General features: G+C 57.2%; 2 protein-coding genes across 7 annotated transcripts in view; both read left to right on the top strand.

Annotated features, from left to right (window-relative positions):
• Positions 1-12,173, top strand: part of RPS6KA2 (ribosomal protein S6 kinase A2) — a 349,946-nt gene extending 337,773 nt beyond the window's left edge. For all 6 annotated transcript variants that reach the window (XM_078447561.2, XM_060617075.3, XM_060617077.3 and 3 more), the window contains 4 exons: positions 723-799; positions 2,936-3,053; positions 7,134-7,271; positions 9,010-12,173. In XM_078447561.2, coding sequence (XP_078303687.1) covers positions 723-799; positions 2,936-3,053; positions 7,134-7,271; positions 9,010-9,135 — 459 coding nt within the window. In that variant the 3' untranslated portion in view covers positions 9,136-12,173. The remainder of the gene's footprint in view (positions 1-722; positions 800-2,935; positions 3,054-7,133; positions 7,272-9,009) is intronic.
• LOC145715512 (uncharacterized) lies at positions 4,288-7,126 on the top strand. Its single transcript, XM_081795786.1, has 2 exons — positions 4,288-4,901; positions 4,938-7,126. Exons 1-2 carry the CDS (start codon positions 4,365-4,367, stop codon positions 5,091-5,093), a joined length of 693 nt encoding a protein of 230 aa, XP_081651912.1. The 5' UTR covers positions 4,288-4,364; the 3' UTR covers positions 5,094-7,126.
• Positions 12,174-18,508: the final 6,335 nt, after the last annotated feature.

Here is an 18,508-nt window from a genome sequence, read left to right as displayed (position 1 = left end):
CCTAAAGCAGCCAAATCTGCAGAGAAGACCGGAGGAGGAGAAGGAGGGTGGGGGCGAGGGCTGGGGGCGGGGCACAGAGAGCCAGTGTGTGATGGGAGTGGTTGCAGTTTTGCAAGAGAAAAGAGTTCTGGAGGTGGATGATGGGAACGCTTGAGTAACTGAACCGTACTCCCAAAACTGATTAAGATGGTAAATTCTAGGGGCGCCTGGGGGGCTCTGTCCGCTAAGCGTCCGACTTCGGCTCAGGTCATGATCTCACGGTTCGTGGGTTCAAGCCCCGCGTCGGGCTCTGCGCTGACAGCTCGGAGCCCGGAGCCCGCTTCGGATTCTGTGTCTCCCTCCCTCTCTGCCCCTCCCTCACTTGCACTCTGTCTCTCTCTCTCTCAAAAGTAAACATTAAAAAAATGCTTCTTAAAAGACGGTAAGTTTTATGCTATGTACGTTTTGCCATAATGTCTTTAAAGTTCCTTTAAAAAGTAAGTCTTCCCTTTTCAGCCCGTGTGTCAGTGGATCTAGCAAGAACTGTGGTTCCTGTGTGTGCCCTGGTCCTTGGGGAGCCCTACTGCCAGGCACCACGGTTGACTTTGCGTTGATAAACGACAGTTGCCCTGAAGACGTCCCCTGTCCCCCACCTGCCCAGCCCATCATCCCGTCGGAACAGCACGCTGGGAGCTTGAAGTTTCCTCCCCAGTGCTCACCCATCTCCTGCTTTTCCCCTGCAGGTCCTGAAGCGACAAGGCTATGACGCAGCGTGTGACATCTGGAGTCTGGGGACCCTGCTTTACACCATGCTGGCAGGGTAATGCGCGCCTCCCATGGGTGTCAGCACGCGACGGCATGCGCACCCGAGCCATCACGAGGCAGAGGTGTCGGGGGCTGTCCCGTCCGGGCCCAGGGTCAGCCCTGCCCCGTGCCAGGGTGGGGACACACACTCGCAGGTCCTGGGTGAACGCTTTCAGGCTTCCTTAGCCCTTTCGGGACAAATAAAGACCAGGGATGAGAAAGTTAGCTTTATGTTTTCTTTACATTTTTTTTAATGTTTATTTATTTTTGAGAGAGAGAGAGAGAGAGACAGAGCACAGGCAGGGGAGGGGCAGAGAGACAGGGAGACACAGCACCCGAAGCAGGCTCCAGACTCCGAGCTGTCAGCACAGAGCCCGACATGGGGCTCGAACTCACGAACCGCAAGATCATGACCTGAGCCAAAGTCGGACGCTCAACCAACTGAGCCACCCAGGCACCCCAAGTTTATTTAAATTTAAAGAGAGAGGGGCGCCTGGGTGGCGCAGTCGGTTAAGCGTCCGACTTCAGCCAGGTCACGATCTCGCGGTCCGTGAGTTCGAGCCCCGCGTCAGGCTCTGGACTGATGGCTCGGAGCCTGGAGCCTGTTTCCGATTCTGTGTCTCCCTCTCTCTCTGCCCCTCCCCCGTTCATGCTCTGTCTCTCTCTGTCCCAAAAATAAATAAAAAACGTTGAAAAAAAAAATTTAAAAAAAAAAATAAATAAATAAATTTAAAGAGAGAGAGAGAGAGAGAGAGAGTGGGGGAGGAGCAGAGAGAGGGGGAGACACAGAATCCAAAGCAGGCTCCGGGCTCCGAGCTGTCAGCACAGAGCCCGACGCGGGTCTTGAAACCATGAACCGTGAGATCCTGACCTTGAGCCAAAGTCGGCCGCTCAGCCGACTGAGCCCCCCGGGCGCCCCTGTTTCCTTTAGGAAGCACCCGTAAACATTCCTGGTCAGACAGCACCTCGAGGCAGGCAGCCAGGTAAAGGCAGGTGACTGGTTTGCGTGGCCACCGGACGACACGCCTGCCATCACGGAAGGAGGGTCGGGTCTGCCGCGCCCCTTCCGATCCGGGGTCTGCCCTCGCCAGCTCTGCTTCTGGGCCGGGCTCCTTCCTCTACTGGCCTCACTCCCCTCACTTTTAAATGAAAAAGAAGGCACTGTGTGACACGTTAGGACTCCAGCCTTAAAGGCCTAGGACCCTACGAATCCAGAGTGGGATCGCTCTGTGATTTTCTGACACTCGCGTTGTGTGTACGTAAATCTCAGACCGCAAACTTTGCCACTAAGACCAAGTGTCATGAGATTCACGCAGAATTCCTTTTCCAGGAAGGCGTTTCTTGGCATGCCCCGGTCTATGGTGGGAGGTGATACGATAACTCACAACGCGGCAAGTGCCGACGTATTGTGTAGTGTCTCTGTAGGTCCCCGCGAGTGTATTATCCTGCCTGTTTGCAATTGAGTCTTAAGAAATTGGGGCGCCTGGGTGGCTCAGTCGGTTGGGCGTCCGACTTCGGCTCAGGTCATGATCTCGCCGTCCGTGAGTTCGAGCCCCGTGTCGGGCTCTGTGCTGACAGCTCGGAGCCTGCTTCGGGTTCTGTGTGTGTGTCTCTCTCTCTACCTGTATCCCACTCACACTCAGTCTCTCTCTCAAAAATAAATAAACATTAAAATCCTTTTTAAAAAAAAGATTCTCTCTCTCACTCTTCCTCTCCCCACTCACTCACTCTCTCTCTCTCTCTCTCTCTCTCTCTCTCTCCTTCAAAAAACAATTTGTTTGAGAACTGGAATTGGTAATAGACCAACCATGGGTCTCAGACTTCAAATCTCAGGCTCTCTGCCACGGTCTCAACGAGTCACCGGACAAACCACCCTAACACAGTGTCCCCAGGGGTCCAGAAACGGTCCAGGGAGCTCGTGCTGGGGTCCACAGAGTTTTCTGCACTTGCCTTATTGACCTACAGCATTGGCCAAGTACGGAAGAGGGACGTAGCGTTAAGAAATAAGTAACGCTTTCCCCTGATTCTGGATTTGGAGCACGGCGGCAAAGAAAGAGCTATTCTCAACAAGGCAGGGGCAACATCTAGCTGTGAACTTCACCGTAGGTCGTACAGCAGAGGTTCATTTTACCTGAATTCTCTCATTGCACAGATTTACCCCTTTTGCAAACGGCCCCGATGACACTCCCGAGGAGATTTTGGCGAGGATCGGCAGTGGGAAATACGCCCTTTCTGGGGGGAACTGGGACTCCGTCTCTGATGCGGCAAAGGTGAGTGCTTCCCAGCGCTCTCGCTGCTTAGGGTGGGGACTGTAGTGACCGCTCCGTTTGCGAGGAAGCTAGGGGAGACCCTTCATAGAAAGAACACATGTGTTTTATCTCGTAGATTTTTTTTTTTTAGCTTCTCAGTTGAAAAATTCTTTTTCGCAAAGCTTCTCACGTGTCCCACAGTCTTGGTGCCCTGGGGTTCTCCAGAGAAATAGAATCCATTGGATTCCATGTGGACAGGCAGATACAGATTCTATGGAATTCATTGGATTCCATGTGGATAGGCAGATATGGAGATAGAGAGATTTATTCTTAAGATCAGTTCATGTGACTGTGGAAGTGACATGTGATAAGTCTAAAGTCTACAGAGTCAGCAGACTGCAGACTCCGGGAAGAGCTGGTCTCGTAGCTCGAGGGCAAAGCCCTTCTGCTGGCTGACTTCCCTTTTCCTAGGGGAACCTCTGTCTTTTTAACCTTCAGGGTTTCCCCTGATTGGATGAGGCCCACCAACACCATGAAGGGTCATTACTACGAGCTGACAGATTTCAGTGTCGATCTCGTCTAAGTAAGACTTTCACAGCATCATCTAGACTGGGGTTCGGCCAAACACCGGGGACCGTGGCTTAGACAAGTTGACCCATAAAATTAACCCTCACACTTCTGGTGACGTCATGAAATGGCGGCCCTGAATGATCACAGACTGATCAAGGACAACTCTGGGACAGAGATGTGTTTCTGTTGTTTTCGAACACTTCGCACTGGCGCTTCTTGGTAGCCTCGCCATTTGGGACCAGCCTTGTTTAAGGAAACGTCAGACTTTGTCTTTTTCAGTTGAGATCATCATCTCCTCTCTAATTAAATAGTAAATGATCACCGGACCACTAGTAAGAAGGAGTATCGACTTTCCGTTTCCTGTGTTACTGTGAAATGGGGAGACGATCTGGGGTTCTGATTTCAGTGCTGCCATCATCGTCACCGTGTGACCTCGTACGGAGATGGCGGAGGGGATGGGGAAGATGGTGAAGTCGGTAGAAGAGATGATTGTGGAAGTGCTGACAGAGGTCATGGCGGAGGTGATGACAGAGGTCATGGTGGAGGTGACGACAGAGGTCATGGTGGAGGTGGTGGTGGAGGTGATGACAGAGGTTGCGGCAGAGGTCATGGCGGAGGTGATGGCAGAGGTCATTGTGGAGGTGATGGCAGAGGTCATTGTGGAGGTGATGACAGAGGTCATGGTGGAGGTGGTGGTGGAGGTAATGGCAGAGGTCATGGTGGAGGTGGTGGTGGAGGTGATGACAGGTTGCGGCAGAGGTCATGGCGGAGGTGATGACAGAGGTCATGGTAGAGGTGACGACAGAGGTCATGGTGGAGGTGACGGCAGAGGTCATGGTGGAGGTGACGGCAGAGGTCATGGTGGAGGTGATGGTGGAGGTGATGACAGAGGTCGCGGCAGAGGTCATGGCGGAGGTGATGGCAGAGGTCATGGCAGAGGTGATGGCAGAGGTCATTGTGGAGGTGACGACAGAGGTCATGGTGGAGGTGATGGCAGAGGTCATGGTGGAGGTGATGGTGGAGGTGATGACAGAGGTTGCGGCAGAGGTCATGGCGGAGGTGATGACAGAGGTCATGGTGGAGGTGATGACAGAGGTCATGGTGGAGGTGACGTCAGAGGTCATGGTGGAGGTGATGGTGGAGGTGATGACAGAGGTCATGGTGGAGGTGACGTCAGAGGTCATGGTGGAGGTGATGGTGGAGGTGATGACAGAGGTCGCAGCAGAGGTCATGGCGGAGGTGATGGCGGAGGTGATGGCAGAGGTCATGGTGGAGGTGATGGCAGAGGTCATGGTGGAGGTGACGACAGAGGTCATGGTGGAGGTGATGGCAGAGGTCATGGTGGAGGTGATGACAGAGGTCGCGGCAGAGGTCATGGCAGAGGTGACGACAGAGGTCATGGCGGAGGTGACGACAGAGGTCATGGTGGAGGTGACGGCAGAGGTCACGGCAGAGGTGATGGCAGAGGAGACAGCCGCTGGTGTCTGGTGAGCGCATCCCTTGTGTCAGACCCTGCCGCTCCCACTGCTCCCTTCCATCCACTCTGTCTCAAATGAGTATAGGAATTGTCTAGTCTGGTGGTCCCCAAAGTAGACCAGCACTCGGGTGCTGGGGGTTCCTTTGTGAGGTGATCTTGGAGGCAAGAGTGGGAGGCAGGGAGAAGGGGTCAGGAAAGGAGTCAAGTCAAGAACAGGAGTCAAGCCAAGTGCAGGATCAAGTCAAGCACCAAGATTGCAGGCAGAGGGCTTCACTGCCTCCCAGGACCTTGACGATTTCCTCCTGCCCCTTCACCGCCGTGTCTTCTACCTCATCTGGCCCCGTGCCTTTTCCCCTCTGTGTTCACCGTACGTACGACAAACCTCCAATCTTCCCCAAAACAGACACAGCCCGTGGATTGGTCTGTTGTTGCTTTACCCGCATCCTGCACGTACCGTGTAGAAAGGTATTATTTACTAGGAGATCTTGAGCGAATAAATAAAGGTCTCTCTGCTTCCATTTTTACACTTGGAAACGGGAACAGTAATACTTCCAGAACATATTTCTTGCAAGAAGTTACTAAGATGAATGTTATCAAATATTAAAAGGCATGGGATTTCTCTATAGAAGGAAAGGATTTTGTATTAGTCTGTAGTATTCCTCCTTCCTGGTTTATGACCAGATCTCCTGTTGAGTGCTTCAGCGTTGCGGTATGCGTGTGCGCTAATTCATGTGTTTCACTGAGAAATGTCACGGCGATACCAGAGGAGGATGAGGAGGCTAGCAGAAGAGCATGGATTTTCGTCATGGCTCTTCCTTGGACAATTGTTCAATGGCTACAAATGTCGACATCTCCATCTGCAAAACAGGGAAAGTAATATTTGCCCTCCTTCCCCCAAGGCCAGTCCCGATGACTCTTGAGAACAGGTGCATCGAGCACATGAAGACAGTCTCATGAACGCTATGCAGATGCCGATCACAGCCGTGACTGTGTGTGCACACGTGTACGTGTATTGCGATGTGTGACATAAACGGGAGCTTTGTCTTTAAGCTACTTGGAGGACTTTTTATTGTTATTACCTTACAGTCAAATAAGAAAATTACCTCTGGGGCACTGGCTGGCTCGGTCGGTTAAGCGTCCGACTTCGGCTCAGGTCATGATCTCATGGTTCATGGGTTCGAGCCCCGCGTCGGGCTCTGTGCTGACAGCTCGGAGCCTGGAGCCTGCTTCGGATTCTGTGTTTCCCTCTCTCTGCCCCTCCCCAACACGTGCTCTGTCTCTCAAAAATAAATAAACATTAAAAAAGAAAAAGGAAAAAAAGAAGAAAAAATTACCTCTGTTGGACATTATTAGCCCATCGGACACATGTAATGGCTACAGATTGTCAATTCCATGGCTGGTGATTATTTATAGCAAATGTCTATGGATAGTTATACTTAAATGTAACTACACCCATTGTTTTCTTTTTAACGTTTATTTATTTTTGAGGGAGAGAGAGTGCAAGCAGGGGAGGGGTAGAGAGAGAGGGAGACACAGAATCGGAAACAGGCTCCAGGCTCTGAGCTGTCAGCACAGAGCCCGACACGGGGCTCAAACTCAGGAACCTTGAGATTATGACCTGAGCCGAAGTCAGACGTTTAGCCAACTGAGCCACCCAGGCGCCCCTACGTCCAGTGTTATAACTGGTTTAAATCCGTGGGACAATCATTCTTTTCGCTTCTCCCTTTGGAAGGATATCATTTTGACTAAAAGACCATATTTCATTACATTATATGCACTGTTTAACATTTCCGCGTTTGAGTTCTCTTCGGATGTAAAATCTTTAATCCACTATAAGCCTGGAATGAGCCACCAAGTCGATGATGATTAAGATTTAAAAATCACTCACATACTTTAAAAGCTGAAGGTGAACACGTGACCCCAAAATGCTAAGCATCGGCCGGAACAACGGTGAGGTTTTGCCGTGAGAGGAAACAAAGGAATTTTACTCGGGAGCCTGCTCGAATCAGCTTCGATCGGCCTCCCTTCCCCCTCCCTGTGATCTGCCCTTACAGGATGTCGTATCCAAGATGCTCCACGTGGACCCCCATCAGCGCCTGACGGCAGTTCAAGTTCTCAAACACCCATGGATCGTGAACAGAGAGTACCTGTCCCAAAACCAGCTCAGCAGACAGGACGCCCACCTGGTGAAGGTACCAACAAATGGTCAGGGGGGCACAACAGTGGGGTGGGGAGCACAGAGGCGTGGCCCTGAGACCTCCCAGTTCACCCGAAGAAATCACAGTGTGGGGGCCAGGTGGGGAACCGATCACGGGCGCAGCACGTATCCCTCATTTCTTAACTTCCACACGTTTCTTCACCGACGAGCCAGCACATGCAAAGCTCTGAATAAGCTACCACGTCTGTGAACAACTCTGAACAGCTTCATTGTGTGCGTGTGTGTGTGTGCACGCACCCGTGTGCATAGGAGACAGAGATAGAGAGAAAGTGGGAGAGAGACAGACAGACAGACAAATGGGGTGGAGAGTGGGAGAGAAGGAGGGAGAGAGGGAGGTGGATGGAGTCTTACATCTGTACCAATTCAAGGTTCCAAAGCCCTTCATTCTAATGATTTTTTTAATGTTTATTTATTTTGGCGGTGGGGGTGGGGGGTGGGAGCACACAAGCAGGGGAGGGGCGGAGAGAGAGACAGAATCCCCAACAGGCTCCACACTGCCAGCACGGAGCCCAAGGTGGGGCTCGATCCCACAGAGCATGACATCACGAGCCGAGATCAAGAGTCGGTCGCCTAACCGACCGAGCCCCCCGGGCGCCCCAGCCCTCAATTCCGGATCAGAGGCCTGCAGACTTGTCTGTAGAGGCCCAGACTGTGAACATTTGAGGCTTTTCGAGTCAGGTGTCTCTGTCACTATGCCTCGGATGTCCTGCCGTAGCACAGAAACGATATGCAGGTGGATGGATGCAGTTGGGTTTCAGTAGAAGCTTATCTACAAGAGCGGGGGCCCTGGGCTGGGCCCCAACGCGGTCGTCTGCTGACCCTGCCGTTCACCACAACTGCTTCCCTCGGCTTCCTGGGACGGGTCCCGCAGCACACGCAACGTGGAGTCTGGCTGCGCCCCCTAGGCGAGCGCGTCCCGACGCCCGCGAAAGAGACACGAGGCTGTGGAGGGAACGCCGTCAGGACGCGGCCGGCAGCAGTGAGAGTGTCCCCCCAGGGATCAAAGGGTTTTAGTGGACAGGATAGCCGCTCCTCTAACTCACGTCTCTCCTTCGACCCTTGCCATCCGGCGATCCCAGCCTTGGTTCTCCTGACCTTCCGGTACAACTGTTCCGACGGTACAACTGTTCCGACAACTGTTCCGTGTCATTGCACGTAACCGCGGCAAGGCAGTGGCTTCTGGCCACCTGGGTCGTGATTCACCCGCACCCCGCTGGGCAAACCAGATAGACTGGGGGGCATCCAGACGACCGGGGCGGGGGCGGTCTACACCGCAGGAACGAGCAGGTTCCGCCTCACATGCTGGGCAGCGGCTGCCCGGAGCTTCTCGGGAAGGACTGGGGCCACACCACGGCCAGACGTCAGGGTCAGCCGTTTCGGGTCTCCCAAAGCCCTGCTGGTGTGGCAGTGTACCGCGGCACGGGGCCTGGGACCCCATCCTGGGGTTCCGTGCGCGTCCGGAATACCCCAGGTCACAGGCCACAGGCATAGTTCGGGACTGGCGCGGGGCGGTGGACGGACGCGTTATTCACGAGGCCCCAGTGCACGTGGACCCTGCAGTGAGCACGTCGCGCCCCGCGCCCCAGGGTCCGGCAGGAAGGGCGTCCGCGCCCGCCGTGCGCGCGCAGACGAGGGCTCAGCGAGGCCGGGGGTCGGGCCCCCTCGGGAGCGGGCGGGCAGCGGGTCACCGGCCTCTTCCTTTCGCTTTGCAGGGGGCTATGGCCGCCACCTACTTTGCCCTGAACCGAACCCCGCAGGCGCCGCGGCTGGAGCCCGTGCTGTCGTCCAGCCTGGCGCAGCGCAGGGGCATGAAGAGACTCACGTCCACGAGGCTGTAGTACCCACAGGCTCTGCAGAGCGTCCTCGGGCTCGCGGGCAGCGGCCTGGGCCCCCGCCACGGGCGCCACGGAGTGACCACCGCCCGGCCACGGGCCCGGGCGCCTCCGCTCATTCCACGTTCTCTCGCTCCGCCTGGATGGGATCCGGCCCCGGGACCTCCCACCGCCTCCGGCCTCCCGCCTCCTCCCCCCGAGCAAAGCCGGACCGACTCGTGTCACCGCTCACCGCCCTGCTGATCGCCCGTAGGGCCCTTCGGACTCTGGAGGTCTTTTCCGATCGTGGCTTAGATCGAGAGCGACAGAGATTTTTGCCAGTTACAGAGCCAGCGACTTGGCCAGACCCAGACACCGGCGTCCTCGTTACCGGCCCGGGAGGGCGCGCTGGCTGGTTCGCCTGTTGCCGGAAGGACGGGGTCGGCACGTGGCACCCAAGACTAGGCGCCGGGTCCCCTCCACATGATCCAAAGAGCCCTTGTCCCATCTCCCCCTCGTCTCTGACTGAGGTGTTGGCTGTTCTCTCCCGGGTCGCAGACCCGAAAGCGGGGGGAGCCCGGCCCGGAACCGGCGAGCAGCATCCTTGCCTCGGGAAGCCTCTTTTCACAAGAACAGCACGTCCTTGGGGAGGAGCCAGCTGCAGCCTGTGCCCCCCGACACACACACACACCGGCCCGTGTCCTTGCTCCCCCCGCGGCTGGATGGCTGGCGGGGGCTGCGGGGCCGGGGTCCGCGCTCCCGCCCGGAGGTTCGGAGACAGAGCTCTAGGCCCGACAGCCGGCCACGGCCCTCTGTCAGCCCCCCGTGCTCGCCCAAAGCACCGGTTTCTCTGTCTGCTTTCCTCTCTCTGGCCCACGGGAGACCCCCTCCCCTCCCGGGGCGCCGGCAACCCTGAGCTGGAGGGAGGCAGCCAGAGGGGAGCCTGGAGGCCGGGCCGCCACGCGGGGGCCTGGAGGGGGCGGAAGGAGGCATTTCCAGGGCTACCGTGCACTTTGTGGAAGCTGTGCTTTTGTGTCGCATTTGTGTTTCTGTTCTTCAGTGACGTCTTACGTTTCCCTTGGGGTGCGTGCGCACAGCAGGGGCGCGGCGTGGAGCGCGGGGCTGGGCGCCCCTTGTTCAGGAAGGCCAGGACAGGCTGGACGCCACTGCCCAGGCGGAGGGGGAGCGTGTGCGCCCAGGCCGGCCGTGACTCCCCGCGGCCCTGGCAGGGTGCGGGGCGCCGGTGGCCCTCAGGCAGGTCTCACCGAGAAGGCGTGTTTCCTAGTTCCCTTCCTCCCCCATCTCCGCTAACTACCCAACAAGAGCCACATGTCGCCTTCTGGGCACGACCCCTTACCTTCTCCGGTTGTTTTCAGACCCTCACAGGTAAACGTTCTGCAGCAGCTCTCGTTATTCCACGAGCCCTCTCCTTCCCTCAGACACCACACGACATAAAGGGTGGGGACAGGTTCACCCGTCTGTTTTGCGCCAAGCCTCATCAGGCATCTCTCGTGTTTCCCAAGAGAAAATGCTTTTCCCCAAGGCTAGAAAGACTTGATCCTCAACCGTTTCGTGTTAGGTCTGGATTCTTTTAATCGACTGTTAGAAACTTAGGAAAAACTGGACAGCCCTTAGGTCACAGGTTTGACCTCCTAGGTACCAACCGAGGTCATCACGCCTTCTGTCCGCCGCACGAGGTTTGCTGGCTCACTGGTTTGCTCACCGGAGGCCAATGCGCGAGGGACGCAGGCCCGAGGGGGGTGGCCCGTGTGTGCTTCCCAGGCTCCCCCGCCCCTGCCTGTCATCCCCTTCCGGGCCACCGTGCACACAGCCCCACATCCTCACTCTGAGAGCCGCAGAGGGACCCCGAGACTCACCTCGCCCAAGCCGTGCCCTGAGCGGAGACCCCAGGGCCCCCCCTACTCACCCCCGTTACTTGAACGTCCGCCAAATACCTCTGTTTTCTCAGCTTACCCAGAACGAGGCGATACTTGAAACCGTCCGACAGAAAGTCAGCCTGGAGAAGTCAATATTTTCAGCTTAACGTCAGAGTCTTGAGCGGAACAGCCAGTGGCCGTGCTTTATAAGCAGCGGTCGTGTGCGAAGGAAGGTATCATATCTAGTTCTCCCTGTGCGGTTCACCCCCCGCCCCCGCCCGTCATGCGTGGCTCCGTGGGCTTCGCACACGCGGTGAGATCACACAGAACGAAATAGCTGTCCCCCCCGCCCCCAATATGTAGAGTCACAGCCCCTCTGGATCCCAAAACCACAGACTTTGTCGCCAGAAAACCTACCCGGCCACTGCGGTCCCTCCGGGGTGCCCACTGTGGTTCCGTCCCACCTGGAGATCCCCCCCCCCCATTTGACAGAAACACCTGACTCACCACCCCCACCCACCCCCACCGCGAGGGCTCTGCCAGATGCTGCCCCAAGTCAGATTCGGGCAGGAGTGAGATCTCACCTGTATCCTTAGGTCAGATTGTCCGTGACCTGTGTGTGTGTGTGTGTGTGTGTGTGTGTGCGCGCGCGCGTGTGCGTTTGCGTGCACTTGGAGGACTGTCCGGCGTTTGAAGTGACCACAGTGCTTCCTGTTAGCCAGTATTGTTGATTAAATGGTGTTCTTCCTAAAGCCGCACGTTGAGATTTTTGCCTCACGCTTTTGACTGGGTCTCTCCGGGACACGAGGAACTTGATTTGCACTCTGTTTTTCTTTCCAAACGGCTCTGTGGCCTTTCACCTCTCCAAGAGTCCTTAAAGTTCTAGAACGGAAGAGGACCCCGCAGGGGCCCCGGGCGGTGCACCCCGCGGGGCCTCGCAGAGCCCGGGGGTCACCTGGGAGACAGGAACTCAGCACCGCTGCAGGTCGCCTCCGCGGAGCACGCTTCCCACCCAGCCCCCGACTCGGCACTTTGTTTACAAGCCCGCGACCGTGCGTACAGGTCATTCCCGTGTTCACGCTTTGTATTTTATGTTGGAGATGGGCGGCCACTATACAGATATTTATTACGCTTTCCAGACTTTCTGAATAGATTTTTTTGAATAAACATGAGTTTTATGAAGTGTAATATTTTCCTAGCAGAGCGGTAATTTGGGGACTGTCTGTGTCGTTGCCAACTATCGTCGGCAGATACGCTTCTCACCCCTGCTGCCCCCTCGCTCTGTCCCGGCTGCGGCCCCTGTGGCTGGAAGGTGGCTTCCCCTTGGATGGCCGTCCGGGCCGCGTGGAGAGCTGGTGGGGGGCACACAGGTGCCTCTGCGTGCGCGTGCGGCTTGTGTGCGCGCACGTGCGCTGTGTGGTGTGTGTGTGCACGTGTGCCCGAGCGGATTGTGTGCTTACATGTGCCTTGTACAAGTGTGTGCGTGCGTGTCTGTGTGTGTGCGCACTCCACACGGAACCTGGCCGCGTGATGGGGCGGGTGCCGGCCGGACACGTGGACGGCTGTGTGGGCGGCGAGGCAGGTGGCGCAGGGGTGGGGGGTGCCGGGGGTGTCCCCGCTGTCCCCGTTCTCTGCACGGCCACCCGGCCTCCTCCCGCCTGTCTGTTCTTGACACACAAGCAAAACGAGAAGCTAGGCTCTTGTCCGCCGCTCTCCGACCTAATTTCTTCTTCCCGTGTGGTCCATTCCCGAGCGGCCCGTGTCCGCAAGCGAGACGCGCACACACACGGACGTCCACAGCTTTCTGCCGCCACTTCCGAGGTGCCTCCCCAGCAGCACCAGGAACTCTTCCCGGAACCCCTCAGGCTCTCTGCGCAGGCAGGAGTGTTGAGCCGGCCCAGGGGTTCGAGCCCACGGGAAACGCATGAACATTCTGCCTCCTGCTACGCGGTGGCAGGGGGGGTGGGGAGGGGGGGGGAGGCGGCCACCATATGCCCACACCCCCTGCCCTGTCACCGACCCCGTGGCACAGACCTGGTGGTGTGAAATAGCCTTCCCTCCCAGCTGAGGTTACAGCTCCAGAGGTGAGAAGTCCCGGGTGGGTCCTGGGGCCAAAGTCAAGGTGGGGGGAGGACTGCGTTTGGGGGGCTTCGGGAACAGAGCCCTGCCTTTCCCGGGCCCGGGGCCCCCGCGTTCCTGGGCCCCTGGCTTTTCCCCCATCCGCAGAGCCAGCCCCAGGGGGCTGAGGCCCGTGCGTTCCCCTCACCCACCCCCACCTCCACTTTTGACGACACTTGGAGACCTCAGTGCACGTGGATACTCGCGGATACTCTCCCTGTTTCAGGGTCAGCTGATTAGCACCTGACACACTCACGGGTCCTGGGGACCAGGACACGACATCTTCTGAGGGCCCATTATCCTCTCCACCACATCACACAGAGCGAGAGTCCGTATTGCCGTCTTCAGTCTGCGTGTTTGTCTGGGTGCGAAGGTAGGATGTCAAGAACGGTGACGTTTTGGAGGCTTTGGGGACGAGTCGGCCCGGCACGGTCTCCGGTGTGTGGATGAAGGCCCGAGACTCGGGGTCAGAGCCCGCAGCAAACAGCGTGGCCCCAGGCCCACGCCCTTCCCCCTTGCCCTCGGGTCCCCCCGTGGTGACGGAGAATGGCACACACGACGGGCTAGGTCACAGCTGGGCACCCGCACCTGAGAAACCCCAGTCGATAAGGGCTGGCCGCCCTTGGCCCCCGGGGGGACACTGTCCCTGTCCTCCAGGCAAGCGTCCTTGAGAAAACTGTCCAGTGACGGCTCACACACGCACAGAGACACAAGACCCATGGGGACTCACCTCCCAACAGTAGCGGCTCTGTGTCTGCTGTCCCCGAGTGTCACCCAAGGACTTGCAGTGGTCCTGCAGGTCCCTTTCATGTGGCATATTGTGCATTTGTTCTCAGACTCAGCTGGTCCCTCGTCCTAAGGGACACCGACCCAGGCTGAGACCAAGAGGCTGAGGCCACGTGCGTAAAGGAGCCTTAGGCCTGGCTCTTGGCTTGCCGAGGCTCGGCCCCGGCAGACTCCGACGTTTCATCCGGCCCGTGACCTCCTAGGTAAAAGGAGCACACTTTGTGTGCAAAGGCGGATCCCAGAGTCCGAGGCCCACAGCAGGTGCAGGTGTGCCCCCTCCCCCGGGCGGTGTGCACGCGTCCCGCGTCCCCCCGGCTGGGCTTGCTCAGCCTCGCCCGGGACCAGGACACCTGCCTTCACGTGACTTCAACCTCATCTGTTGCCAGTTTCTCAGCGTTTCTACCCAGAGTGAAGTGATGTCGTAAACGCTGCATGAAAAATCAGACGATTTTCATGAGACGATTTCAATGAGACGATCCCTCAAGGCAGAGATTCGGTAATTCAAAAACCACTTCCTGAGCCCGGACCACCGCCCCTCACTGTCCCCGGAGCTAGAGATGCGGCAGCAGCAGAGCAGCACCCCCCCCCCACCCCCGCCCCGGGAAGGCAATCCCCTCGCAGAGGGAGAAAGAAAACAGCAGTAAGATAGGCAGCAGGCTCCCAGCACGACTGCTGAGAAGGGAAGCCGAGTGGAGTGAGGGGGAAGGGGATTCACAGCGTAAATCCATCCTCAAGCTTCCCCGGCTCCTCTCAGCCACAGATGTTACCAGCCTTTCAAGGCACAGCTCTGAACTGTGTAGTGTAGTTAATGCATTCCCTGTGCATGGCGATAATTCAGGATCTAAAATCAACAGCATTCATCCGTGACGTCTGTCCAATCCGGGTATCTGTTTGTCACTTTACCGTGATGAGGAAAAAACAGCCAATAAGGGGCGCCTGGGGGGGGCTCAGCCGGTTAAGCGTCCGACTTCGGCTCGGGTCACGACCTCATGGTTCAGGGGTTCGAGCCCCACGTCGGGCTCTGTGCTGACAGCTCACCTGAAGACCTTGAGAGCACAGACCGAGGTTTCCCGAAGAAGAGGGAATTCTCCTCAAGACTGCAACATGGAGACCCTGCCCGAGTCTCTGACCATCAGACTCCGACCGTGACATCACCTCTTACCTGAGTCTCCAGCCTGCTGGCTCGTTCTATGTACGTCAGGTTTGCTAGTCCCCACGATGGCGTGAGCCAGTTCCTTAAAATAAATGTCTCTCCCTCTCAATAGATAGATAGATAGATAGATGATAGATTGATGACAGACAGACAGATAACAGAAGACAGACGATAGAATAGATAGTAGGTTGATAGATGATAGATGATAGAAGATAGGTAGATGATAAATAGAGATAGATGATAGATATAGATAAATGATAGATAGATGATAGATATATACATAGGAGATATAGATAAATGGTAGGTAAATAGATAGATGACAGACATAGAGGGATACCTATGTAGCTAGAGATAGAAATATATCTCCTATTGTCTCTGTTTCCCGGAAAACTCTGATTCAGTAAGACTGTTTCCCTTGGAGAAAATGAAGAGGCCAACCTGGCTGTCACCTGGGCCTGATACAGTCACAGCAAGTCATATGCACGCCATCAAATCCGCAGCAGGGGCCCAGGCAGCTCCGTCATTGTAAAGGACCTCAGACCTGCTTTCATTGTAGCCATGTGTATCCAATCATCTGGCTCAACTACTTCGTGCCAAACGTTGTAGGCAAGGCTAGTGCAATGCTGGTCCCAAGTGTTTCTCAGCATCATCAGGGCCTGTCCAGCAAACAAAATCCTGCCCCCTCCTTCACATGCCAGCTCAGGCAATACGTGCCTAAAACCTTCTCTGGACCCTGTCGCTACTCAGAGTCCCTACCACAGCGAGGAAGACGTTGCCAGGAATTCGGCTTGGGTGCGTCCTTCTACCCCTGCCTGGGACACCGCTGAGGGTATGTTCTCCCTTCCTGCCTTTCTTTTCAAAGTTATTTATTTTTGAGAGAAAGAGAGAGAGCATGCGCACCTGAGCAGGGGAGGGGCAGAGAGGGAGAGAGCTCACGACTTGAGCGGAAACCAAGAGTCAGTGGGACGCTGAACCTGCTGAGCCCCCCCCAGGCACCCCCTGGGCTGTGTTCTTTCTATTCTGAGCCCAGCACAGCGCCTGGCAGAAAAAAGTATTTGCAAATGAACACATAGATGAGGTATGGAGCTGCCGGGCATAGGTCATTCTAAATAGGGCCTGTGAGTGTCCGACTTCGGCTCAGGTCATGATCTCATAGTCGTGAGTTCGAGCCCCACGTCGGGCTCTGTGCTGACAGCTCAGAACCTGGAGCCTGTTTCAGATTCTGTGTCTCCCTCTCTCTGTGACCCTCCCCCGTTCATGCTCTGTCTCTCTCTGTCTCAAAAATAAATAAAAACGTTTAAAAAAATTTTTTTTAAAAAATAAAAATAAAAATAAAAAAAATAAATAGGGCCTGGCGTCCTCAGGTGGGTCAGGTGGCCTCATTGAGGGCGGCGGGTGGATGACATTAGCTCCTTTCTTCTTCCCAAGGCTTCGCTGCTGCGCCCGGCACAGGGCACCTGCCATCGGGGTGCTCGCGGTTGGCACAGACCGCCACCAGAGGGCGCAGGGCAGCTCCCTCCAGACCCGAACTGGGCTCTCCTCCTGGATGCCTGCACTCACCTGAACTCACTGCACAGCATTTCCTCGGGATGAAGCCGGGATCCTTTGATCCGAAGCCTCTCTCCCACCCCTCCCGTCCCGACAGGTCACATGCATGGCGCCTGAGTCTGCACGGCCCTGGGCCACCGAGGTCACCTCCGGACGCTGCAGCTCAGAGCTCTGTCCGAAGACGCAGCACCCCACCCCCCACCCCGCCCCGTGACCCTGGCCAGTACGACCTCCTCGGCGGTCCCCAGGCCCACGGCACTCGAACTCTATGCTGTGCTGCCGAGCGGCCACGAGCCCACATGGGGCTGTTAACGCTTAAACTTGACATACAGTTCAGCTTCAGTTCTGTGGCCACAGTGGCCACGTTTCAAGTGTCCCACAGCCGCGTGAGGCTAGGGCTCCCGTGTTGGACAGCAGAGACTCTAGAACATACCCTCAATCGCAGACTATTTGTGTGCCGATCGGGAGTCTTAGTTACAGACAAGAGAATCCGCTCCAGCCGGTATAAGCCAGGAAGAGAGTTATTCAAGCGTATTGGGTAACTTGAGCCCGCGGCCGAGCAGGCCTGGAAAGCTGCATGGCCAGAGACCGTGAAACCAGAGACCGTGTCCCCCCTGGGGGGGGGGGGGGGAGGTGCTGGCAGAAATACCCTGCCCCCCCTCCCCCCCCCCCCCGCGTACCTGCCCCTGCCCCTCCCCAGGCCCCTGCCCACGCACCCAGAACCTGCCCCTGCCCCTGTCCCTGCCCCTCCCCCTGCCCCCACCCTGTCCCCCGCCCCCGCTCCCTGTCCTCCCCACCCCCGCACCTGCCCCCTGCCCCTGCCCCCGCCCCCACACCTACACCCGCACCCACACCCACTCCCTGTCCTCCCCGCACCCGCCACCTGCCGCCCAGCTTAGCCTGCCAGGGACCGCAGGCTGGATCGCCCCGGACAAAACTCCCTCCGCTCCGCACCTCGCGAGGACGACGCCTTTCCACCTGGCTCCCAGACTTCCAGATATCTGCAGCACAAGAAAGCCGATCCGTTATGCCGTCCACACTGCAGCCGGCGGCCACTGCTACGGCCCTTCTCCCTGTGCTGGGAGCCGCAGTGACAGCAGACGCATGCCCGCCTCTCAGGCAACGATGCTTGTAAATGATGGGGGCGCAACGCGCCCCCCCACCCCCGCCCCGGAGAGAAAACCCAGACGGGCCTCAGCCCATCAGCTCCACTGTGGGTGACCCTTCCCGTCCAGCCCGTCCAGGGCCATAGCCCCAAACTGAGGAGACACGCGGTGCCACCCACGGCCAACTACAGAAACCGGGGGACCCCGGGGAGGGGCGGGGGGAGGAAATGGGTTATGGCAAAGCCCAGGAAGAAGTTGTGGGTAGTCACCGTTCAACTGTGTCCCCCTCCAGACAAGTTCCTCAGCCCACGGAGGACTGTGGGAGCTCGGTCCAGTTAAGGTGGGGTCGCTGGATGGGCCCTCGTCCTGTAGGACTTTCCCTGGAGGAAGGGGGGTCCACGCCAGGCACCAAGGCCTCCACAGAAACCAAGCCTTCTCACTCCTTGGCTTTGGACCTCCAGCCTCCAGAAGTGAGACAGAGAAATCTCTGTTGTTTAAGCCCCCCGTGTGGTGGTTTGTCACCGTGGCCCGAGTGCACAGACACGGCCACCGTAGCTGTCACAGCAGAAGCTGGTGGCAGCCCCAACCGCCTCCCCCAGGTCTGATTCCATGTACCTTTCCCCCCAACCAGGGTGTGAGCTGCCTGACACCTTCTGTCCCGTGTTCACCTTGTTCTGCACCTGGGGGCTGGGCCTTTGTCACCGGCGAGCAGGGGGCCACCTCCTCACCCCCACCCCCACCCCCAGGGTAGCAAGAGCCCCGGTGCCCTTGTTCACCAGCTGAGATCACTGGAAGGTGACACCTGGGGTCTG

This window comes from Panthera onca, chromosome B2 (assembly GCF_046562875.1).
Source record: "Panthera onca isolate mPanOnc1 chromosome B2, mPanOnc1 haplotype 2, whole genome shotgun sequence".
NCBI classification, from domain to species: domain Eukaryota; kingdom Metazoa; phylum Chordata; class Mammalia; order Carnivora; family Felidae; genus Panthera; species Panthera onca.
The sequence above is the reverse complement of the archived record's forward strand: the minus strand, read 5'-3'. Positions and strand labels throughout refer to the sequence as shown.